General features: G+C 38.9%; 1 protein-coding gene across 1 annotated transcript in view; it reads left to right on the top strand.

The window, feature by feature from the left end:
• The window catches only part of Cntn5 (contactin 5), a 445,387-nt gene that overhangs the window by 6,616 nt on the left and 411,774 nt on the right, over positions 1–26,997 (top strand). Inside the window, exons 3-4 of the mRNA XM_051156769.1 lie at positions 6,550–6,673; positions 8,528–8,703. Of these exons, the coding sequence (XP_051012726.1) occupies positions 6,550–6,673; positions 8,528–8,703 (300 nt within the window). The remainder of the gene's footprint in view (positions 1–6,549; positions 6,674–8,527; positions 8,704–26,997) is intronic.

Below are 26,997 nucleotides of genomic sequence, written 5' to 3'. Positions count from 1 at the left end.
ACTAAATGTGCTAAATCTTATCTGATTAAAATTGTGAAATGTTTGAAACACAAAGGAAATTTTGTGACTACATATTAGCTTTATTAAATTTTTATATTTTGCCTACTGTAGTACTAGTTTTAAAATTTCACTTATTTAATTTTATGTGTATGAATGCTTTTCCTTCATGTATGTCTATCCATCACATCTGTGTCTTGAGCATGCAAAAATCAGTAGAGGATGTCAGATTCCCTGGAGCTGGAGTTACAAGTGATTGTGACTGCCATGTGGGTGCTGGAAAATGAACCCAGGTCTTTTGTAAGAACAGGAAGTGCTATTAACTGTTGAATCATCTTTACAGATCCCTACTTCAATACTTACATTGTTTTTATTTATTTATTTATTTATTTATTTATTTATTTATTTATTGTGTGTGTGTGCGCGCGTGTCTGCGCATGTATGCGTGTGTGTGTGCGTGTGTGTGTATGCGTGTGTGTGTGTGTCTGTGTGTGTATGCGTGTGTGTATGTGTGTGTGCGTGTCTGCACATGTATGCATGTGTGTGTGTGTGCGTGTCTGCACATGTATGCATGTGTGTGTGTGTGTGTGCGTGTGTGTCTGCGCATGTATGCATGTGTGTGTGTGCGTGTCTGCGCATGTATGCATATGTGTGTGTGTGTGTGTGTGTGTGTGTAAGGTAAAATGGCTACTCTTGTAACTTGATTGTTCGTTTCACCACACAGGTCCCTAGCATCAGATGCAGGGTGTCAGACTTGCTGTGAGGCACCTTTATCCACTAAACACCCAAAGCCATAATTTCTTTCCACAGAATCCTTCTTTTCTTTTAGTTGATCACATCCTAAAATAATGAATATTATTTATGATTATGTATTATATATGTGTATATTATGTATGCATATGTTTGCATACATGCATATATACAATATATGATCTTATAAACAACTCTTAGTGTTCTTTATCTTGATTTAGCCTAAAGTTATGAAACACTAACTTTTTTCTTAATGCTTCAATTCTTTGTTGGCTTCTCTTTTGATAGGTAAGAAGTCAGTAGGCCTATTCTTTTTAAATGAACGGTCCTTGGCAAATTATGTTTTCTTTTTTCTTTTTTTTTAAATTTTTTATTAATTTATTCTTGTTACAGCTCAGTGTTTATCCCATCCCTTGTAACCTCCCATTCTTCCCTCCCCCAACCCCATTTTCCCATTATTCCCCTCCCCTATGACTGTTCCTGAGGGGAATTACCTCCCCCTATATATTCTCATAGGGTATCAAGTCTCTTCTTGGCTACTTGCTGTCCTTCCTCTGAGTGCCTCCAGGTCTCCCCCTCCAGGGGACATGGTCAAATGTGAGGCACCATAGTACGTGAGAAAGTCATATCCCACTCTCCACTCTACTGTGGAGAATGTTCTGACCGTTGGCTAGATCTGGGTAGGGGCTTAAAATTTACTGCCTGTATTGTCCTTGGCTGGTGCCTTAGTTTGAGCAGGACACCTGGGCCCAAATCTGCCTATCATAATGTTCTACTTGTAGGTTTCTAGGACCCTCTGGATCCTTCTACTTTGCTATTCTGCCATGCTTCTCTCATTTAGAGTCCCAATAGGATGTCCTCCCCTCTGTCCCAGTTTCCTGGTAAGTGAAGGCTTTCGTGGGACATGCACATTGGGCTAATATGCAGATATAAGTGAGTATATACCATTTGATTCTTCTGCTCCTGGGTTAACTCACTCGTTATGATCATTTCTAGCTCAATCCATCAGAATGGCTAAGATCAAAAATTCAAGTGACACCACATGCTGGCGAGAATGTAGGGAGAGAGGAACACTCCTTTATTGCTGGTGGGAATGCAAACTAGTACAGCCACTTTGGAAATCTATCTGGTGCTATCTCAGAAAAATGGGAATAAGGCTTCCTCAAGACCCAGCTATTCCACTCCTTGGAATATACCCAGAAGATGCTCCAGCACACAACAAGAAAATTTGCTCAACCATGTTGATAGCAGCCTTATTCATAATAGCCAGAACATGGAAACAGCCTAAGTGTCCATCAGTAGAAGAATGGATAAAGAAACTGTGGTACATATACACTATGGAATACTACTCAGCTATTAAAAACAAGGAATTCCCAAAATTTGTGAACAAATTATGTTTTCTAACTCTTGATATTTTATACATTTGCCGTGTATCTTTCCAAGGCGAATTGATTATTTATGTCAACTATTTACCAATGATGACAGAAACTCTTTTCCCAGGGTGTAATATTCTACAATTAGCTTCAAAACCCACTTCTCTGTTTAATTATTTTGAGTCCTTCCTAGTCTATCTTGGAATTTGGGGGCTGTTTTTGCAGCGCCTGTGGTGTGGAAGACATTTTCTTTTCCTTCCGTCCTGTGTGTTTATGTAATCTGCTCCATACCCCAGTCACTAGACCTGGCTGATGAGCTTGGTGGTGTTTCTAGGCAGCTTGGCTGGGAATAATTGTGAGTGAGCTGTTAGGAAAAGAGAAAAGAACATTTGATTAAGTTCAGAGTCAGGAAGCTCTTCCTCCTTGGCCTTAGAGTGGGACGCATCTACCCTGAGAAAGCACACACCTTACATTGTAATGATCATGGACGCCGTCATACCTAACCTGTGTTATATGATCAAAGTAACTACCCTGGGGAAGCAGTGCTGGATGCAAAACAGATCAGACACAGCAATGAGTACGTTCAAGGGCAGAGTGCACAGAGCAACTTGTCTTGCTTTGTGAGAACTGTGCATAATGTACAATGCATACAGAAGTGATGGGACAACTGTAATGAATATATTAATAGACATACTTCTTAAGGAGTCTAAAATTGTTCTCTAAGCTAAAAGAGAACTTCCATTAAGGTAGTGGAGCACATATTCCCCAGCAGTTGCCTGAGAGCCCTCTGGGCATCCAGACTCTAAATAATAACATCACTCTGATGGTGGAGTGAATGGTAGTTGGGAGCAGGTTCTTACAGTTACAAAAAAGAAGCACATGACCATCTAAAGCCAAGCAGCAATGGCGGGCACAAGGAGGAGACAGGGGGCCTCTCTGGTGCTGCTATGCAGCCAGGGCTGGAGCAACAGCGTTTCCCACTCTGTGTTCTGCTCTAGGTGCTTCTGGCAACTGTGTTGAGAGGAGATCTTGCTCCTCCTTCAGATTACACAACTGATGTGCTGTTGTCAGATTGCATGGCAGTCAACTGGGGCCATAAGTTAGCAGTAACCAGAAGGCAAATGGTTGGGGCTTGGCGTCACACATTATCTGAAAAAAAAAAAAAAATAACGGAAAAAAAAGCAATTACCAGGGGAATATTTTAGTATGGGAGGTGGTTTAGGATTCAGGAAGACACAGTAGTTGCTAGTCATGATCCTGGAAACACTGAGGTAAACATAAGAAAAGAAGGCTTCCCCATTCATTTGAGTTTCAGGGCTCCCAGAGTACTGATTCTTAAATAGTCTTGGAGGTAATGAAATTGGTGTTTGGGAATCTGGGGAAGAAGTGGTCTGGATTTCAAAAGCTGGGAAGGAAGAGTGGATCCAGTGTGATCTAGCAAAATGATTCTAGAAGGGAAAGTGTAGGCTTTACGTCAAAACAGCACAACTCCAGTCCTGCAGAGGGCTGGACCCCAGAAAAGTGTGTAGGTCCTTCAAGTCCTAAATGTCCAAGAAAGCCCTAGGGAACAGAGTGCCAACCCCAGGCTCATGATGGGTGGCTTCTAGGGCACCTCTCCTCAGAACTTGTGGAAGAAGCTTGGGTAGTCTCAAGATCACACCGTTAAAAGACAGTGCTTTGATGTACACAGTGGCCTTGAGAATGGTAAAGAGAGCCAATAACTGAGCTCTAGAGGCCTGTCACGAAAAATGTTGTCTTAGGACTTAATTTTGTTTATAAATGTTAGAAAAAATAATCTCATTGGTATTTTTTAAGTTCATTTTTATTTAATTAATTTATTCAAATAACAGGTATTTTTATACATAAGATATTTTAAGTACGTCAATGTAAAACTATAGAAACTAACTTTTGTGGCAAATTTTGAAGTAATGAGTGCTTTAAATAATATTACTCAATATTTTGGTGTGTGTTTCACCAATGTCACATACCCAGAACAATTTAAATATTAAGTTATTATATTCATGGGGATTTAATGAAGAATTAAAACCAAATTCTTCATTATCTCTTTTTTTCATATTATAATTTTCCTTGGGATGTTACACATTTAATAAGGTAATGTTTTGGATACATTATCTTACGTTTATTTGTTCTTCTATTATATTTCAATCATTCTGTATATAACTAGGGTTCAACAATCATGACTTTCATTTAATAATAATGAAAGGAGCGCATAAAGCACATGCTCTTAGATGAACTGGAAAGGAGTAGTGCTGCCCATTGCTCTCCGTACCACTTCATCTCCTGAGCCTATGGTAGCTGGGGTTGCTTCTGAAGCTTAGGAAGAACTGAACGGGAAAGGATGCATTTTATGTAGCACAGCTCTAATTCACAAATGGCTTCTAAGCCCCTCCAGTTTGCACTGCTCCGCTCTGCCGACCTGGCTCCTGCTCACCTCCATGAACGCCACTTCCTGTTCTAATGGATAGCTAGCCAAAATAAGCCAGAGTTGCCCTTCCCGTGTGTCTGCTTCCACGCTTCAGCTATCCGCAGGGCTCCTGCCATCTCTGCAACAGACTGAGCCCTATAAGTTACAAGCCCATTGCACCAAAGACTGGTGGTGTATATAGAGTCTGATGTTGCAATATATGTGCCAAGGAGTGAAGAAGTATATTGTTCATGTTATGGACCCTTCTGAGGAGAGCAGGTGCCATGGTGCTTGGGAAAGGGAGAGATGGGTGGTTCTTCCAGGGAGGGTGAGCATGGTGAGGATGAGGGGCTCCGCGTGGACCAAGGAGGGTGCTGTGTGACCCAGTGACAAGAAAGAGCACCCAGAACTGAGGCAAGCTCTTGCATGACTTTAAATCTGCCAGAAATCAAAGAGAGAATATATTCTCAGATTCTAGTCTTTTGTATTTTATATAAATATCCTGTTTCTGAGTTATATTCTAATGCTGGCATCAAAAAATTAGGATAACTTGTGAAAAATAATTCAGAAAAATACAAAACAAGACTCACGTACACCTATGAGTCAATAAAATATCAAATAATACTACATTCTATATACTAAATATAATATGTCTAATATATAAATATATTTGTGCTTCACATTTGGGAAATTTAAGATACTTATAAAAAGAAAAATAGGGAAAAGGAACTTTATAAAACATATAACAAGAGATATGAATAAAAATTCTCCATACCTCAAATTCCAATATTGAGGGTTTCTTTGTAAAGTGGCATAAAATAATGAGTTTTATTATGACAATTCAGATGTTCTTTGGTATTTTCCCCCATCTATCGCAGCCCCCAACATCACCCTGCTTTCTTCAGCTGGCCGCTTTGCTTCCCCGGTAACCTTCCTTCTGCATTTGTGCCACATGCATCTTCTTGCTTTTATGCTCTACTCAAGGTCCCCTCCTCCTCCTCTTCTTCTATTATTGTGTGCTTTAACTTAGTGATGTGCACCAACACTAATGTGCATGCTGCTGCTTCTGCTGCTGCTGCTGCTGCTGTGTGTGTGTGTGTGTGTGTGTGTGTGTGTGTGTGTGTGTGTGTGTGTAGATAGACATTTTAAATTAGGTATCTGGTTACTTTGGGACATGTGTATTGATTCCTGTAAAACTGTGTCTATTTGCATTACATCTTTTTCCCTTACACTTAAGCATTATACAAGCAGTGCTCCAACGAATAAGGGAAGGATACACAGGATGAACTGTGCACGTTGGCACATAACTATAATCCTAGTCCTGTGAGGCTTAGTGGAAAATAGAATGAATTCAAGACTACCCTTTGTTGCAGCCACTGGTGGGTTGACTAGTAACAGTGCATGGCACTATACCCATGCACACACTAGCTGTACTACTTGGCCTTGGTGGATTAAAAGAACAGAAAGGCTAGGGGAGCAGTGAGAGTGTATGTGTGAAATTGGAGGGGAGGGAGTAGGGGATGGATTTGAATGAAACACACTGTTAATTTTTTGAAATTTTCCAAGAGTAAATGGAAACTCTATCTTAAAACAGGAAACTAAATTAAAAAGTACATGAAAATGGACAATTTTAGACCTAAATCTCTCAATGGCACAATATGAATTGGAAACTTTCATCTATTATATGTTATTTTTAACATGCTAAGAGTTTTGCAAACTTTAGGGAATTTTAAAATGTCTTTATATTATATTATTGTCTTTGTGGCTTTGAGAGATTAAAAATAAAATATAGATGTATGTTTGAGATATTATTATGTGTATCATGTGAAGACAAATTTAGATAATTTAAATTATTTTATTATTTTACAATATATGTAACTATGTTTTATTTTGTAAATTTGATTACAAAATAAAAAGTGGGGTCATAATTTTGACTAAAATATAGGGATGAATCAGCCTTGTGCACTGACTGGTTTCAAAGTGTGCCTCTCTTGGTCTTTGCAGAAAGTGTGGATTATGGGCCAGTCTTTGTGCAAGAACCTGATGACGTCATTTTCCCAACTGATTCTGATGAAAAGAAGATAGCACTGAATTGTGAAGTTCGTGGCAACCCCACTCCTACTTACAGGTAAAACTATTTTTTTATTTTTTTATTAATTCATTCTGTCATATATCACTTCTCAACTACAGGTTCCACACCTTTCCTTCCTCTACGTCCATCTCTGCCCTTCCCAGCCACGCTTCCTCTGTTTCCCTTCAGAAAAGGGCAGGTCTCTCACAGTATCAACTAACTATGGCATATCAAGTTGAAATAAGATTTGGCACCACCCTCATATTAAGGCTGGATGAGGCAACCCAGAAGGAGGACAAGAGTTCCAAAATCAGGCAAAGGTGTCAGAAACAGCCCCTGCTTCTTCTGTTAGGAATCCCACAAAAACACCAAGGCGCCCAATGAGACCATAGATACAGAGGACCTGGGCTAGACTCACGCAGGCTCCCTGATTGTTGGTTCAGTTTCTGTGAGCCCCTGTGAGTATGGGTTGTTGACTCTGTGTATTTTCTTGTGGTATCCTTAACCCCTCGGATTCCTACAATCTTTCCTCCCCAACTTCAGCAGGATGCTCCAAACTCTGCCTAATGGTGGCCTGTGGATCTCTGAATCTGTTGCCATCAGTTGCTGGTTGAAGCATCTCTGATGACAATTGGGTTAGGCACCAAACTATGAGTATACCCGAATATCATTGGACATTTTTTTTTTCACTGACATTTTTTTTTTTTGTCAGTCTTGTTTGGTTCTGTCCTAGGTCTCAGTTTCTGGTTCTTCAGGCAGTATCAGGGATGGGCTCCTTCTTGTGGCATGGGTCTCATCCTGGACCAGTCATTGGTTGGCCACTCCCACAATTTCTGTGCCACCTTTACCCCAGTAGATCATGCTGGCAGAACAAATTGAGGGTCAAAGGTTTTGTGGCTGTGTTATGGTAATGGCAATTTTGGTATCTTTAAAAACTCAATTATGTTATGTAAACATGCTTTTTTTCTTAATTCCAAGTGTGAAATTTTTAGTTTGGGATTTAGTTTGTCCAACAGCTGATAATTACCTCATGTTCGAGTGTGGTCTTTGCCAGCAAGTATTGGCCTGCCTCCTATGGCTGGGAGAGGGGACAGTGTTTCCCAGCTTCAGTTAGTTTAATTCTGAGGATTCTGAGGGATATAAATAGGAGAGCTCAGAGAGAACAGAAGTGTGGCAGTTTGGAGAGGATGGACAGAGAGAGGCAAGGTGGTGGCTTGGAGGAGACAGGTAGAGAGAGAGAGCTATGAGAGAAATGCTAACGGGAGAGCTCTCACAGAGAAAGAGAGAGAGAGCGGGGAAGAAGAAGAAGAGGAGGAGGAGGAGAAGGGGGAGAGGGAAAGGGAGTGGGAGAGAGAGAGAGATAGAGAGAGAGAGCCAAGGGAGGGGAGAGGAGGGAGGGAGAGAGACAGAGAGAGAGAGATGCTTCAATTGACCCTAAACAGCCCAACCCGGGAGAAGTAAAAGATGTCTAAATCCTCTCTCCACTAACCTTCTTTCTCTCATACCTTGTTCTGGGGTGCCAGAAGGGGTTGAGGTGAAGAAAGGAGGCAGAGGGAGTAAATTTCCTCAATAAAATCGAGTTTAAAAGCTGGCAGGTACAGGTTGGTGTGTCAAATCCTCCACTAGAGATTTTGCCAGGTTGCAGATGGTGAGTTCAGGCTCTGTGTGCTTCATGACTTGAGTCTCAGCCAAGCTCACCTTCATAGATTCTTGGGAGTTCCCACTGCACTGGGTTTCCACCTTGCCCTGAATTGCCCCTCAGTTCAAGATGTCTCTCAGGAAAGACAAAGGCAGTGGCATCTCTGAGTCAAGCCTAGCCAGGGCTACCTAATGAGATCACCATAAATATGCAAGAATTATCATAATGTTTCAAGTAATTTAATGTATTTGTCTTCTGATATTTTTTCTAAGATGGCTACGGAATGGAAGCGAAATCGATCTGGAAAGTGACTATCGCTACAGTTTGATAGACGGCACCTTCATCATAAACAATCCAAGTGAAGTGAAGGATTCTGGGCTTTACCAGTGTTTAGCCACCAACACTTTTGGAAGTATCCTCAGTCGAGAAGCTACACTTCAGTTTGCCTGTGAGTAAACTAAGATGATTTTGCATAGAGTATATCTACACAAATTTAAACCTTCAGTTATGAAGCTTAAGAGTGGAAATAGAGTTAAACCACAGTCTGAATTACAACTAGAAAAGCTAGATGGTGATTGCAACTCCATACTGATTTTGACTAAATAAAATTACCTCCCCCCCACACACATACACAACACCCTCACACACACTCACACACAGCACACTCACACAGATACTCACACACATACACACACATAGGCACACTCACATACACACTCACACACACATAGCTCATGCAGCCAACATGTCACTGCATTTTGGGAAATTGTATTGTATACATGCTGGTCTTTTGTAAGATTACACTGCCTGAAAAAGCTGCAGCGATCTTGGTTAGTGCAATTATATCCATGATATCTGCATAATGACAAGATCACCCAGGACTGCCACCCTGAATGCAACCCATTGAGACTGAGACATTATCTTATAGACAATCTAATATAAATATGCTTAAAGTACATCATATGTACTATTAACCAAATGCATAGATCCTTTAAAAATGTGAAATTCTTTCATTGATGCGGTACACTTACACCAAATTGAAAATAGTCTACCATGTGAAACTTTAGTATTATTTGATAGCAAGTAATCCTAATAGAATTTAAATTCTTGAGGATTACAATCAGCAAAAAATGAAAAGGGATGAAGAGTCCTTGAATTAATACATATAACTATATTCATTATGTAAGTTATCAAAAGTGATTTTTAAGTTCATTTAAACACAGAGGAATGAAGTTAGTAATAGATTCTGCTTCCTAACATCTTCCTTGTGTCATTTCTAAAATTAACTTGAGATCCAGACACCATCTTATAAAAGTGAGAAGAGGAAAAATAATAAAGGATTGGAAACAGACTCAGTGGGAGAATTTTGAATGAGGTCCTAGAAAAGTCAAAATCCTATTTCTTTAAATCTTTATTTGGCTATTTTCAAAATGATGTGTTTATAAGCTCAAAAAAGCAAACAACAACAGAAAAAGTGTAACCTGCATCCACTACTTTTATTTTATAGAATCATTTGTGGCAAATCCTGCAATCTTAATAGGTTTTTGTATTCAAACCAAACATGTAAGTCCTCCTGCCAGCTTTCTATTGAATAAAATACTCATTTAAAAAACATCTCTCCAGTTGGATTTTTAGTCTTTCTGGAAGACAGCAATTGCACTATAATCTAAATATTCACATTCTGACCTTACTAACCACTGCACCATAATTAATCTCAACAACTGTATGAGGGAGCAAAAGTAAATTGTAGTGAGAAAATTAAATGTGGAAGCATCATGCTCCGCATTTCTTCTCTTTATTCAAACTAAAGAACTATTTAATTTTAGTATTGGGTGTTTAATAACAGTCAGGACTTGCAGAATATTTGTCATGATAATTCTGCTACTTACTGGCTGGTCCACAGTGAGGATCCAGAAAATAAATGTTCCATGTGAGTCTGAGGTCAAACAAAGGTAACTCTTTCTGTTATCAAAAGCTAACAACATCACCACAGGGTCTGTTTTCTGAACAGAAAAGTAGATGGGGACAGTGATGTTGGTCCTTCTTATCAGCAATGAAAAAATTAAAAGGAACCAAGGAAAGAAGAAGGAGGTTCAACTAAACTGTTTAAAATTAAGCAAGTGTAAACAAATTCTATTTCTTCTGAAGTTATCCTTCTATTCATTTGCTATAGCATACTTATAATTTGTTTCAGATTGTTTTATTGGGACGTTTATTTTGAATAGCTTAAAGATATGATTTACTCTGACTTGACATGTAAGATTTCTGCTCAGCAAGCAAAAGTTACATATATGCAAATATTCATGAAATGCACTGCACTTCAGATGTAGCTTAGCATGTTCTATGAAGTCCCATAGTTACTGTGGTGATAGAAAATACTTCTCTGGGATTCCCAGTGACCAAAGCATGGGAGTCGGGGGAGCTCTTCTTCAAATGAAAGTGTTTCTTTTTAATAAATTCTATTATTTCTCATCAAAAGCTTGAATTGCAATCTCAGCAACAGCCCCATATGAGTCAGCAGCAAATTTAATTAGCCTGACATAAAGCCTAATCTATTCTGTAAAGGTAGTCATGAAATAATTCAGTTAATTTACTGATATATTTATATAAAGAGATATAATTAGAATACGTATTCTAATTCTGAGTACCAAAATTACCAACGGCTTTGAGTGGTTGACCCAAAACAGATATATCTTCTCCTCCTAATCTGCCCCACACGAGCACATATTAACTGTCTCCTCTTGAAAAATTTCATACTAACTTCTCCCCAAGGAATAGCTACAAACATGTATCAACCCAGTTAATATAAATGTTTTAGTTTATCATTAATAAATATCTAGCTCACAGGGGTACAGTAGGAATTAATGAGGTGGAGAAATTATGTTTGTTAACTTGTTTTCAAGTTCAGGGAGGGGGTTATAAATAAATAGAGATGGTGTGTTCTTGCTTTAGTGGTGATCAAGATGATTCTTGACAAAATATATTTTCTTCCTGGATCTGGGTTTGGCATGATGGTAATTTCTTCACATAGATGGTGATCTCTCTTCAGTGACAAGCGAGAACACACCATATCAAACATTGTCACTCTGTTAGCTTATGGCCACCCTGATGAGTATTTGAAATGGGTAATAAGACATAGTACACTTTTCAATATCCTAAATCCAAAGTTCACTGCAGTCTCTCCAGACCTGGTAAATTTTTTCTTTTTAGAAATAACTCATTCCAGCAAGTCAAACAGAAAATGAATCAAGAATAAAATCTCCCTGTGCTGTCTCATGATTCAGAATATATCTTTATATGCAATCCGTGGTAAATTGATAGTTCGTATCTAAATTTAAACATATTGCTTTTCGGGGCATTTAGATGATTTAAATCCAAACTATTCCATTCATTTTCCTTGAAGCACTTGATTAAAATAACCTCCTTAACTTTTGAGAGATTTTATGACTTGTAGACTTTTATTTTTAAGCCCTTTAATTTAACCTTTCATTTTCATATAAAACTCAAAAATTACTTCTCTGTGTTTTTCATAACTTTTCCTCCAAAGTAAAATTAACCTTAGACTTTAAACCCACATTTTACTAATTTTAAACATCTAATGAAATTATTTGAATAATCACTAACTCTACAGTATAGCCTAAGCTTATTTCATTAGTCTATGAGGCTTCGCCCATAATAGCTTTACTAATTTATTTTATATTGATCTGAATGAAGGAAAGACATTAGACTGACTGAGTTCAATGGTTGTAAAAATATTAGATTTTGTTATAAAATAAACTAAGATTTTAATGATTGTATCTTCTACATACAAAGCTACTTTATATATATCTAGCTGTGCCGAGATGAGGACATGTAAACGTGAATAGTGTAAAACAGCGCTGCCATGTTGCCCTTGTGTGGGCTTCAGACGGCTTGCACTGCCTGCTCTCTCTCTCCCTCTCTCTCCCTCCCTCCCTCTCTCTCTCTCTCTCTCTCTCTCTCTGTGTCTGTCTGTCTGTCTCTCTGTCTGTCTGTCTGTCTCTCTCTCTCTCTCTCTCTCTCTCTGTGTGTCTGTTTGTCTGTCTCTCTTTCTCTCTCTGTGTCTGTCTTTCTCTCTGTCTCTCTGTCTCTCTGTCTCTCTCTCTCTCTCTCTCTGTGTCTGTTTGTCTGTCTCTCTTTCTCTCTCTCTGTCTGTCTTTCTCTCTCTCTCTGTCTCTCTCTCTCGTTTGACAATGGCTCAAGGCATAGAAAGCATGAACTCTCCTACACCATCAGTACACTATGCGTCTCATGCCTCATACATTCTTTTAAGTTGTTTTTTATTTTTAATAGTTAACCCCTGTCATGTGGTCCCACCATTGGCATTTAGTGAAAGACTGACCACCGGGTGAGTGATTGCATGCAACACTTCCAGTAGCACAGTTACCACCCACCTAAAGCATTTGCTTCGAGTCCTGAAGGAAATTTTCTTCCCTAGGAGATACATGAGCAGCCATCTCTAATAATTAAAAGAGAATTATAAATAGGACAATATATGTCAATAGATTATAGGTTTTTTGTTTTTGTTTTGTTGTGTTTTGAGACAGGGTTCCTCTGTGTAGCCTTGGCTGTCCTGGAATCAATATCTAGACAGGACTGGCCTCGAACTCACAGAGATCTGCCTGCCTCTGCCTCCTGAGTGCTGGATTACAGGCATCTGCCACCACACCTGGCGATTATAGGTCTTAAATCCCCATATAGTTGATAGTGATATTATTACATCATTTAAAAGTAATAGGGACCGGAAGGATGGCTCAGTGAGGAAATGCACTTGCTACCAAACATGAGAGTTCATTTCAATTCCTGAGATCCACTAGGTGGAAGGAGCAAGGTAACTCCAGCATGTTGTCCTCCGATATCGATGCACATGCCTTGGCAGGCTATCATGCCTCTATACACCACAGATAAATGTTATAAAATATTTTAAAATGTGATAAATGCTATCATAGTGGTAATGATGCTATTAATATTATCAATACAGACATTAATAAGCATTCTATACATAGTTATATATACATATATATAGTTTTGCATTAATCATGATATTCTCCATATTCTAATATATCTGTATGTAATACTCAGGCATATGTCTATATTTCTTTTTTAAAATATGTCAGTTATGACCATGACTACAGAAAAAAAGGTTTCTGGTTTTAAAAAAAAATGTTTTAAGAATTCTACCTGGATTTCTCTGTTGATTGTAGTGGCAATGAGTGTTTTCTATCCATTTTTTTTATAGTCTTGGTGGGTTAGAATCAGGCTGTAGCAAGAGAATTTACCACTCTGTGCTGCAGCTCTGCTGTTATTCTCTTTAAGAGTGTCGGAAAACCCTTTCCATTCCACTTGTCTCTTCCTAGTGTAACTTCTCCTTCCAAATAACAATTTGTCCCTTAATTGTGTATATATGCAAGTGCCTGCTTATCTGCATGTGTGCTGTGTGCATGCAGAAGCTTATGCCAGCCAGGAGGACATCAGCACCCTTGGCACTGGAATTACAGTTGGTTGTGAAATAATGCCGAGCTGATGGCAACCAAATTTGGATTGTTTGCAAGAACAGTAAGAGCTCTGAACCACTGAGCCGTCTGTCTAACCCTTACCAGTTTTTAACAAGGCATTCAAAAATCATAGGCTCCAATTACAGTTTTTTTATTCTTGTTTTAAGAAAATAAGATATTTACCTTTCAACTCATAGGTGTATGAAATTAGTGAATTGAGTTTTCAAAGCTTAGAAAATTAAATAGCTCTTCTAAAGAATCATGTCTGTGAAAACAGGAAGGTGTCTATAAACTGTTGGTGACCAAAATCAAATGTGGCCTTTCATTTCCTTCTGTGTCATAAACACTATAGCTTGTCTACCCCAATATCCCAACCACTACACATCCATGTGTGTTATAAGTCACAAGATTTCAGAAACAAGTATTACATTTATAAAACAATAAGTAGTTCAATTGCTTCAACGGAGGAAGGAAAATCTGAGTCTCCATGCGCTGCTATACAAGCTAGTCACAAAAGGTAGAAATATAGTGAAGTTATAAATCACTTTATTAGAAACATCAAGGGCTACAGAAGCCAGAGTGTGTTCCATGGTGTCCTCTTATAGATCGTATGGGTAAGTGGCACTGCATCTCTGCTTCATAAAATGCTCCACAGAAATGTCTCCGTTCTTCATCTTTAACAACGTTTTATGCTAGTTCTTTTCAGAAGCTATGCATTCAAATGCTTTAAGAATTTCTCTCTTATTTGATTAATTCACTTTGGAAGTAGAAAATGAGCCAGGCTATCATTGCTTATAACATAAACAGTGTCATAAAAATAATGATTTCCACCGATGGGGAAACCTAGTGTTTAATGTTAGACGTTAACATAGTATTTACATTTAATGATTTAAACATGTTTAGTATTATGAAAATTCTGAGAGTGATTGCTAAGTTTGACTTAAGATATTATGTAGCAGACAGTGGGATAAACTCAACCACAAACCAAAAATCTGTCATTATCCACAATAAGCCTTGGTAGGTTAAAAGAATTTTTGTCAGAAAGAATTGACAACTGAAAGGAGACAAAGCTGAATTCCATTTTCTTCTATCTGGAAGAATATTCCATAAATAACACAAAATTAATATTAATCTCCAAAGTTATGAGAGCTTTGCATATGTCATTAGTAGTCTAAGCAATCCCAAAATTATGTTGATAAGATTTATAACTTCCAATTTTAGGAATAGAAAATTGAAATGTTAAAGGTTATAGATTCTACTTGTGCCCATTCAATTCAGGTCAGATTAACCATAAACCTGAGCTATCTATGCAATGCCTCTGTTAGTATATGGACGCTTGGGGCATTTCTTTGATCTGCACATTAGAGGATTCCTATACAGATTCCCTTTGGCTTGCTTATCTATTCAACAGATTATGCCAGTGCAATGTCTCACCGAGAACATTGACACTAACAGCTTTTCTCTAACGTTTATCTCTCTGCTTCCTGATTGCTGATAGGATCTAACTCTCTGGAGCCTACATACTTAAGCCACTCCCCGCGCCACCATTTCCTCTTCGTGACTGGTTCCATCTACCCACATCATGAGCAAACACAAACATCTCTTCCCTTAAGTTGGCCCCTGTCAACTATTTGTTTACATTGACAAGAAAAGTGAGATCATTGTTTTGCCTAGCCCAGTCAAGTTCACAGGTTGTCTAAACTGGTTTACCATTAAAAAAAACAAAAACAAACAAACAAACAACAAACAACAAACAAAAAAAAAAAAAAAAACAAATTTGCCATGGTTGGCTAGAAAAGTCCTATGGTGCTATAAGCAGCACTTAATGAGTCATTTGGATAGCATGATAGCGTGGGGGAAAACCAGAATGATAATAGAAATGTAGACAGTAAAAACTGTTCACAGGGAACAAGGACCCCATGAGGAACTAGACTAGATGCCACTCACGTTATAGTCTAACAGAAGAGATGGCTGCCTTCTGCGCATGTCCCAAAAACTTGAATGAGGCCGAATTTAAATGTAATAGGACAGGTCTTTGCTAGAAAAGAATTTAAGATGGTTTAACATTAAAGCTGTGGCGTGATTAATGCCCATTGCGTTTTCCCATGCTTACAGTGAGTGAATGAGCTTAAAGTAATAACAAAAACATAAAGCCACGTACGGCTAAGCAGGGAAGAGATGCACGCTGGCAGTGAGGGCATGGTGGACGCAGACATGTGACTGACTGTAAAAGTGATGGGACACAGTTATGAGGAAATCTTGGACTTTTGGGGAGAACAAGTGATTGCTCAGGACACATCCATCTAAAGGAGCATACTGGAAAGGCAGAACCTGGTGCTGTCATGTTACAAAACTACCACATAGGAAAGTAGTTTACTGGGTTCTGCCATAAAGACACACAAAGGTAGTGACAGCTGTGTTCCACCAACACCAGTGTGCTTCTCAAGCTATAGGTGAAATGTGACTTCTTTTTCAGATTTGCAGAGGGGCAGAGTGAACGGGACTTGGGGGTTTACACCAAGGCTTCAGAGAGCTGAAGCCAGGTAGGGTCTACCAGAGTTAGTTTCCCTACATGAAGTTCCAGAGTCAGCTGTCGTGTTTTAGACCAGTCTTTCCTTATTATGTACCATTCCTCCTTTTCAGATTGGGAATATTTACTCTATGCCACTGTATGTTGGGCACCCTTAACTTATTTTCAGATTTGCAATGGCATGCAAGTAAAGGATTACCTAAGTTTTATAAGACTTTGAATTTTAGGTTTTCACACAGTATTGAGATTATTAGAACTATAGGGACTTTTGAAAGTTACTAAACACATTTTTTATGATACTATGTTTTTATTGAAAAATAAAATCATTTATATTACATCTCAATTGCTATCCCATCCTGTGCATCCTCCCTTTCCTCCCTCCCTCCCACTTTCACCCCATTCTCCTTCCCTATGACTGTGACTGATGGGGACCTCCTCCCCTTGAATATGATGCTAGGGTATCAAGTTTCTTCTTGGTAGTCTGCTATCCTTCCTCCAAGTGCCAACGGGCCTCCCCATCAAGGGGACATGGCCAAATATGGGGCACCAGAGTTTGTATGAAAGTCAGTCCCCAGTCTCCACTTAACTGTGGAGAATGTTCTGTCCCTTGGCTAGATCTGGGTGGGGGTTTGATGATGACTGCATGTATTGTCCTTGGTTGGTGACTTAGATTGAGCAGAACCCCTGGGCCCAGATCCGCCCATCATAGTGTTCTTCTTATAGGTTTCTAGGACCCTCTGGATCCATCTATTTCCCTATCTCCTATATTTCTCTCACCTTAGGATGTCCTCACCTCTATCCCACCTTACTGGTAAGTGAAGACTTTCATGAGACATGCCCCTTGGGGTAATGTCCAGATATAAATGAGTATATACTATTTGAGTCCCTCTGCTTCTGGGTTATCTCACTCATTATGATCATTTCTAGTTCAATCCATTTGTCCACAAATTTCAGAAATTCCTTGTTTTTAATAGCTGAGTAGTAACTAAACACATTTTTAATATGAAATACCAGTGAGCCAATGGAGTCAGAGGTGGGATGGTATGGCTTGTATTTTCACGTATTTGATCCCTGGCTGACACTCCAGATTTGGGAGGTGGTGGCATTTTGGCAGATGAGCACAGCTTGAGGAAGCAACTCACTGGTATGGGGGGATGCCCTTGAACAATAAAGCTTAGTCCCATTTTTGCTTCCATCTCTTTTTGTTCTTGGTTATATACATGAAGGATCGACCTCTGCCTCCCACAGCCACAAGCCTTTCCTATCTCCATACTATCTGCGCATGATGGCTTCATCTCTCAAACCATTAACCAAAATAAACCTTCCCTCCTTTGAGTTGGTTCTTGTCTTTTTTGTTTAAAGTAATGGGAAAGCATCTAAGGAAGAAGATAAAATAAGTATCATTTATGCAGTTCTAATGCCTATGTCCTCAAGTTATACTAAATTCAAGAAACATATTATGATTATAGAAGTTTCCGTCCTGTGCTCTATGCGAGTTTTACCTTTCAAACTAAATACAGTCTAGCCTCCTGCAAATATTCCTCTTAGAAGAAGCCATGGTTTAGACACAGGGGATTTCCATTAATCCTACTTTAGGCCAAACTATATTCTAGAACCTGAAGTTTATAATCTGTTAGTCTTATGAACAGAAGCTGAAATCAGATAAAGAGCTAGTACTAGCATGGACAGCCATACTACTTTCAAAGTTACCATGTAGGATGGGAGCTTAAATTGCAGTCTACATTTAATTATCTGAGTTTCTACACCTCGGAAGGGCTAATAATTTATATTAGTTCAAACTGTCTTCACCACCAACCCCAGGAGTAGGACTGCATTGTAAACATGGATAAGGATTAGTGAACATTTAAATACAAGACATAAAAATTAGCTGTCAACCTAACCTTGTTTATCTTGATCACCTTGTGCCTCTGGAGCATTTTGAATATGATGTTTTCCTCTGTGTTTTCAAATGCATTCCAGCATGACGGTCATTGAAGGAGAAACAAAAGTCAGTAATATGTACATTTTTATGTAGTCCTTTTAAACTGGAATGGTTTGTCCTTGCCCAGGGCCTGTTGAAACTCCAATCCCAGAAAGTGATACTCTGCATTGTCGCTCATAACCAGATGTTATTTCTCTCCTGGCCTCTGACATGGCGACAAATTACCATCTCTTCATAAAACTTACAAAATGAAATTGCTGTTCTTCCTTCATAGACTGTTGAGACATTGTAGGTCCACCTCAATGACAAAACAGGCAGCCTTGCTCAGAGAGGAGATAGGCAGAGTAAAAAGACTTTGTGACGGTGACACAGCTCTACCAGCAGAGGAGGAAGCCATGTGCTCTGTAACACAGTCTGCCCTAAGACAATTCTCCTGAATGTGTCTTTCTTCTAAAGTTGAATTGAAATACATCTTATTTTTTATATTAGGACTGTGGGCAGACTAATTGTTTACGATGTAAAGCTGTTCACCACACTGGTCACTATTTGACAAGGACAAGAAATGCATGCATATAAATGTGGGTTTAATTTTTGAAGAATTTGGGGAAAAGAAATAACCCTGTAGGCATCCTGCTCTTGAGTAAATTTAACAGCCCTGCAGTGTAAAGCTAGGTTCCTTGGACCTAGTTTAACATGTGAGCTCTGTGTGTGGCCTTACTCAGTTTGCCTTGATGGTGACACTTTCTGAAAGCGCAGTGCGGATATGTGTCTATGCCAGGGCTCGTTTGTTACTGCTCGGGAAGCAGTGGGGCATGGGGAAACAGAGCTAATGGATGAGCAGACCAAAGTCTCATGCTTTAGCCCACTTTATTTAAAGCCTCAGAGGGTTTACACTCAGGCCAAGAGAGGTCACATGACTAAAGTTCTCATGAATGCAAGCTCTATACTATCACAGTAGAAGGCACTTGGGGCAGTAGTTTTTACATAGCGACATATAAAAGACAGTTTAAATATTTAATTGACTAGCAACAGTTAGCAATAGTAAGTAATCTGAAGTAAACTAGTTCCTTCCCTCAATACCTAAGAGTAACACAAACACACATTCCAAGAAAAATTTCATGTTTCAAGAAACTAAGCCCACAAGACTCTCTTCTTTTTTTCTTGTTTTTTTCTCACACTCAGAATTCTCCTTCCATTACTCCATTTCTGAACTATGTTCTCACATTTGTTTGAGAATTGGATGCGATCACACATATGTGCATGCACACATACCTGCATACATGCACACAACACACAACATACACACACACATACACACACACACACACACACACACACACACACACACACACACTCACACACTTCAAGTTTATTTAGCCATAAATTTGTATATAGAGAGACAGAGACAGAGTCGGGGAGAGATCAGACTATTTTGTTCTCTTTAGAAGAGTGCTTTGTGGGAGGCAAACTGGGAAAAGGAGGATATAATGCTGCAAGCATGGAAACCAATAGATTGTCCACTGGAATTGTCAGCCACATCATCACAGTTGGAAAGTTCATTAAAGCAAATAATGATTAAAATAAGCCATATGTCCTTGAGGGATGATCTGGAAGTCAGAATACAGAACTTCCAAGTAAATATATAGTAAACTGGAAACAAAACACACGTCTTTCTTTCAAAGATCTGCAGTAAGAAGGCTTCATGATTATACATTGGCTGCTCTTCCAGAGGCATAGAGCTGTTTCCAATACCCACATAAGAAGCTTACAACCACCTAGTAACTCAGGTTCCAGGGGATGCAATGTCCCTTCTCTGCTCACGTTCACACACCCCAATGCACAAGCATACACATAAATAATATTTTTAAACCCTAGGAATTTCTAATAATAAGAGACACAAGCATCACATAACAAACCTGTTCTTAATTAAGAATTGCTTTGGAATTGGCTTCTTCAGCAGTAAAACACGGATTTCTGCCTTCTTTCTTATCCTTACAAAACAGTTTTAAAAATGCATCTCCTGGCATATCTAAACTGAGAGATTGAGCAGTTATTCCTGGAAACAAGATATCAATTTCAGCACTACATGCAGAATAGAACCATCCGAATTATAATCATTTTACGTGACAGAAACAGCAAGTACTCACTTTATCCCATTTGAGACACTAAAAATCCCTAGTTAGCACCAAATTATGACTTTGGAGAGAGGGGCAAGGGAAAGAGAGACAGACAGAGGGAGGGGCATTGGAAGAGAGAAGGAGATAGGGAGAGAGACAGAGACATAGAGCCAGAAGGGAGAGAGAGAGGGATCCAGGAATAGGATGCTCAGTTGATCTTACTTTCTGCGTGATGCTCACGCCCTTAATATTACCTTACCCCAAATTAGCTAGTCTTACTACTGTGTGGACCTCATCACTTTAAGATAGTCTGCTTTCTCGTATCGCATTCCTGAAAGTCTTTCCTCCATAATACTCCAATCCTACTGTTACATACACTATTACAAATCTGCAGCCCCACAGCCCCACAGTGTTTGTGGTCTACTGTAAGTAATGTACGTTTCCCACCATGGGTGATCTCTTGCCATTCCTCTGTCCCTATCTGCGTTCCTCCAGTCTTCCTCTGCTGCCTACGCATGCTATTGCATAATCGTATGCAAACTAAGCCGTACATTTTTTAGTTAATATTTTCCCAATAAATCTCACCCTGAGCAGAGTTGTAATGCATGCTTTTTCCAAATAACTATGCTGGATTCTGTCTTTCTCTTTAGTGAATTATAGAAAAGACCACTCCATGATACCCCCAACGCTCTACCCCTGGCACTGTTCTTGCTTTCCTATATGAACACTCCTCAGAGTGGGATTGTTATTCCTACCAGCGTCCGCAGCTCAGGAATTATACCAGACTTCACTGACCTCACAAAACACTTGTCCTTCCCTGTCATGTTCCCTCTGCTTCTGGGATGCATATCCCACACATCCTCTAGAATTCTTCCCTTCTGTCCTCACATTTCAGAGCTCTATCTTTTGCCTTAGAGTCCTCTGAATTCCTTCATTTATACAAAGAATCATCTTATTTTTCTTTGCTGTGCATCATGATAAAAGCATTGTCACAAAGCTTTCAGGAATTTCATTTTTCACAAGTACATTGATGGATAAAGGTGACACATACCACTCTGTGTTTATGGGGCACCAGATACATAACTATATGTATGTGTTAATAGATTCTTCTATTGAAGCACTTTCATGTCACACAATTCTAACCACCCAGTTAGTGATGCCTGAAAGACTGTAGTATTGGTGGATATTTGTTTATTGTTTAATAAACAATATAGGTCAAAGTCCTATAATCATGTGTTTTAAATTAATGAATATTAATTATAAAAAAAAGAAATCAGTTCTCCAGGCATTGATATTTATAACCTACATTATGATATCACATCCTCTATACTAATTACTACAGAAAATGTCTTCCATTTTTGGTCTTGGGAATTGTTACTTGATTAATAGCTTCAAATATCACCCTATCTTCCCCAGAGTCTCTAGACCCTACTTGGAATGCTGCAATGTATTTTATACAGTATGCCATTGTAGCAATTTTAATATAGAAAACATTTCTACATTTATACATAAGATTGTAAAGGTACAAAAAGTTAAATATACTGTTTGAATTATTAAGAAAAAGCATCAATCACTGAGACATTATATATGCCTATCACATTAATAAATAAATAATAGGTGCCCCAAAGAAAAGTAAATATTTGTACATTTATAATATGTATACAAACTATATAGATGTCTGTTTGTCTTTATCCATATAATCTCAATCAAATAATCATATTTTAACAGAAAAATCATAATTTTTAAACATATATCAAAATGAATACAAAATGTAAGTAAATATAACCATATATAAATATACATAAATATCATTTTATATAAATAATATGAATATGTACTCAAGTAGTCTGGATTTAAAGAAAAACAAAAGTGTTAGAGTTATTAGACATAATTAGCTGAAGTTAAATATATTTATGAATGCTAAAAACTTTCCTTCTAAAATGTAAAACAAAATTATTTGCCTAAGCCACCTGGACATCTTTTACAGCCCATTAATTAATAGCAATGTGTGATTTGTTTAGCTTATTGCATTCTCCACAACTCATTAAATCTGGGCTTAAATGTACTTGTAGCCAGCTTTTGCTTCACTTGGTTTAATTAATTTTTGATGATTTAAGACACTAACCATAGAAATTCAAGCTTTCACTTTTATTTTCCTTGCCCTATACCAGAGCCTGTGTATGTGTGTGTGGGTGGAGGGCGTGTGTGTGTGAGTGTGTGTGTGTGTGTGTGTGTGTGTGTGTGCATATGTGTGTGTGTGTGTCACGTTATTTTTCTTAACTATTTTCCATTGAGTTTTGCTGGCACAGTTCAGTAATTTTCACACATTAACAGCATCCAGGGATGTGTGAGGGTGAGCACTCCAGCTTTGCAATGTTCTGCTGATATAATTTGTAATAACGAGTGTGTGATCACTGAGATTGTTTGGATGTTTTCCAAGCAGCTTGCCTGGAGCGGCCTTGCTCTGAAGGGCACCTCTGTGTATATACAACCAATCGACTATCTCTTTCTTTTCCAACTATGCAAAGAATTTTAGGAAATGAAATGAGCCCCCACAATGTCTGTGGAATGTTTATAAGGTTTTGGAGGAGGGGGCCTGCTCTGGCCTTTTATCCTCTGCTCCACTGAAAACAGAAAATCTATTTTACTAGTTTTCTACTCTGCGCATGGCAACTTGTTAGGAAGTAAACATGCATAAATTTAAAGAAGTACCACCCAGAAAGGAGGCTACTTTTATTTGTGGAGGAATACAGTACTCAGGTTCTTTCTCAAGTTTTGTTTAAAGTCTTCCTAGTTCAATGGGCCCTGAACTACATGATGGATTTGGGCTTTCAAGGCCTTGAGGACTAAGGAATCTATGTAAAGATCCATGAGGCTTGGGGAACAGAAGGTCCATGTAGCACTTGAAAATGGGAGGACAGCAGGAATATTTTGCAATTTTAGACAGATAGAAACAATGGTACATGACACAGATGTTGTGTACAATGACACAGATGTTGTGTACAATGACACAGATGTTGTGTACAATGACACAGATGCTGTGTACAATGACACAGGTGTTGTATACAATGACACAGATGTTGTGTACAATGACACAGATATTATGTACAATGGCACGGATATTTTGTACAGTAACTGTGTTCTAATCTTCAGCATCATGCAGATATCACTTTTGGGGGTTGATTCTCATGCCTTGCTGTATCAATTAATTTCCTTTCTAAGGGAAGAGGAATAAATATGTCAGCAACAGTCAGGGCCACCTCTCTCTAGCTTCTAAAGTAGCAGCAAAAAGAAGCATAGGAAAAATATGCAAAGATATTTAGAAAAATACATTTTGTCATATACATAGTATCATATGTGCTATTACAAAGAAACCAAGTGCATACATTTCTTCCCCTGCCCCCCAGCTTTTTTTTTTTTTTGAAAAGTATCACATGACAGCTTAAACAGAAAAAAACCCACTATATTGCAATCCTATTGCTTTGTGCCATACGGAGGTGAACTCAGAAGGACAGCAGGTTTGCATTCTCCTGGAGGTCTAATAAAACATATCTTTTTTTGTTGTTATTTTTATTTCTCCTCCAGTTTACTTTTCATTTTTTAAAGATTGCTTTTAATTTTAATGTTTTTGTGCCTGTGTACCTGCATGCCCACCATATGTGTACAGCTCCTGCACAGGCCAGAAGAGCAACCCCTGTCTCCTTGGTCTGGAGTTATAGATGGTATGAGTTACCACATTTGTGCCAGGAACCAATCCCAGGTCCTCTGTAAGAGCAGCTAGTGCTCTGAACTGCCAAGCCATCTCTCCAGTCACGCTCCTCATTTCTTAACCCTGATTCTTCTTCTCTCAGCCAGCAACATCCCGTCCTTCTGATTGTTCCCATAGCATATCTGTTCCTCTTCTTCTTCATCTTATATTTCATCTTGCTTTTATTATTAAGTGTATGCCTGGTACACTGAGCCAACTGGATAACCCAGCTGAACTTACCTTATGTGCATAATGTCAATTAGCCTAGCATGCTCACACATTGTACAGAAGCTAGCAGTCAGAAATCATGGATATGGGGCAAGCTAAGAATAAAGCATTATGTAAGAAAGGGTGAAATAAAAGTAAATTTATTCATAGCCATAGCTAAGGCCAACATTTACTGCAATCGATTGTCTACCAGTTTACTGTGATTAGTAATTTTGTGTACATAGCTGATTGTATTTTCAGAATAACTTTTGAAGTCAAGGGTCCTATTTCATGGTGGTCACAATAAATAGATGAATATCGCCAGGGTTCTCAGGTTCACTGACATGGAAACGAGTTTACCTTGGGTCTTTGAATTCAAACCCTTTGCTCCATTTTGCAGAAAATTCACATGGCAAAGCATGATGTAAAATGAAGTGATTCAAGTCCGTTCACAGACGAGCACCATTTTTATGTAGTTTACAAAACACCAAGCAAAGCCTCAGTGGGCACAGTGGTGGAAGTTGGCACAGTGAGCCGCGGAGGAGCTGAGGCTCTATGGAGCATGTCAGTAGACAAGAGGATGCACATTCAGAAAACAGGAAGGAGATTTAGGCATATCAAGTCCATTCGCCAACAGGAAAAGCAAAGGAGGACACGAGGTTCTTAAATGAGTGACGGAGTGACAGGCATGAGGAACTGGCTTATGGACGGTCTTCCCTGCTGTTTGTTGTGTGAGAATCACCACAATCAAAGCAACTCAGAGAGAAGGGGCTGTATTTCATCTAAAGCTCCAGGCAATGCTTGTCACTGAGGGAAATCAGGGCAGGAACTCGAAGCAGAAACCCTGAGGCAGAAATATAAGCAGAGGCCATGAAGGGTGCTGCTTACTGGATTTTTCCCCGTGGCTTCTTCAGCCTGCTTTCATATAGAACTAAGGCCCTACCAAAGGGTGACACCACCCACAACAGGCTGGGTGCTCCCATATCAGTTCTTAGTTTTAAAAAATGTGTATAGGCCAATCTGATGGAGGCATTTTCTCATTTGTACTTCTCTCTCCTCAGATGACTCTAACTTGTATCAAATGGACCAAAAAACAAACAAACAAAACACACATACAGACACACACAGACACACAGACACACACAGACACACACACACACACACACACACACACACACACACACACACTCACACACATACATGAAAAGGAAGAAGGAAGGAAGGAAGGAAAAAAAAAAAAAACACTGACAAAACAGAATCAATGATGGCAGAGATAAGAACACTCTTAAAGCTCCACCAGCAATTGCAGTGATCCCTCAGGCACACAGAGTGAGCTTCCACAGGCAAAATGCTGAGCTGCCAATCACCTACCGCATCCTCACATTGAGTACCAGCTGCCATCATCATCATCATCATTTCTAAACTATATTTAGCATATACAGCTTATTTTCCCTAGTACAACGCTGACTTTCCTGGAACTTCAAAGGGTTTATTTCTCTGTAAAACCCGCCAGTTTAGACCTTTAAATGTTAGCGAAGGGTTTTCATATGTATTTCATGTCCAGGCTTTGAATTTGGTGAAATATGTAGTTTCTTGTGGTTTACAAGAAAGACACAGAAGGGCTGAGAAACCATGGACTGTGTGAATGTAGAGTGATAATTTCAAATCACAACTTAAGATTTTATAGTTTTGATGGTAAAGCAAATGGGTAGAGAGCTAGAGAGAAGGCTCAGCTGTTAAAGGCAAGACTCACAACAAAAAATAACATTTAGCAAACATTAAGGAAAGTGACCCTTTGATTTGTTTTCATATAACTGGTACTTTCTTAAACTTGAACTCAGCATGTAACCTCCTGTTAATCTTATAAGATGTTGACAGATGGCCTTGGGTTTACACCAGCCTATCTGCCTCTGCCCCCCAAGACATTACACGTGCTTATACATGTGTGCCAAAGTGCTACGTTCAATATGGCGACTTCCATGAGTGTCTAAGTTACATCTGTAGCCAGCTACTCCCAGGAGCTCTTAGTCACTTCCTGAGAACAGTATTCGCCATGCGGACACAGCTGAATCTGCTTTATTTTTCAGTCTACGCACATGAAAAGGCATCACCAGCTTCATCTTCCTGACAGTGCAAATTTTAACACCCAATAAGACATAGGTGATTGATCCAGGGAAACAGAGTGCTGCTTCGTCTAGGACAGGCTGCTTCTCATTGACTGTCTTCAGTTTGCTTCTGTATCTGTATCTATATTAAATTCAGATTCATGTGGCAAAGATGATCAGAAAAGGGTAACTCCTCCCTTAGGGATCTATTTTCAAATGTCACAATTAAAACTTTGCAGGAAGTTTCAAGCAATCTTAACCCTCTGACAGATGAAGTGTACAATATATTGAACAGCACTGTTGGCTTAAGGATCATCAATGGAAACGGTGATGAGGATATGCCCTCTGCTCCTCCATCCCCGCCTAATTAGAGAGCATAGTTCTCAACTGGGGGAGGGGGACACTCTTGTGTGTGATTATTTCTGCTCATACAACTGGAAATTTCCTACTTAATGACTTTGGATTGGGGACAGATGCTGAGCATGAATCAAGAAAGAAGAAATTGTTTAAGAGTTCTCAAATAAATCTGACTGCTCAAATGCACCAAGTTACAAACTGAGGCTTTTATTTAAAAGGTTCA

This window comes from Acomys russatus, chromosome 14 (genome assembly GCF_903995435.1).
Source record: "Acomys russatus chromosome 14, mAcoRus1.1, whole genome shotgun sequence".
Classification (NCBI taxonomy): Eukaryota; Metazoa; Chordata; class Mammalia; order Rodentia; family Muridae; genus Acomys; species Acomys russatus.
Note: the sequence above shows the minus strand (reverse complement) of the source record. Positions and strands in the feature narration are given on the sequence as shown.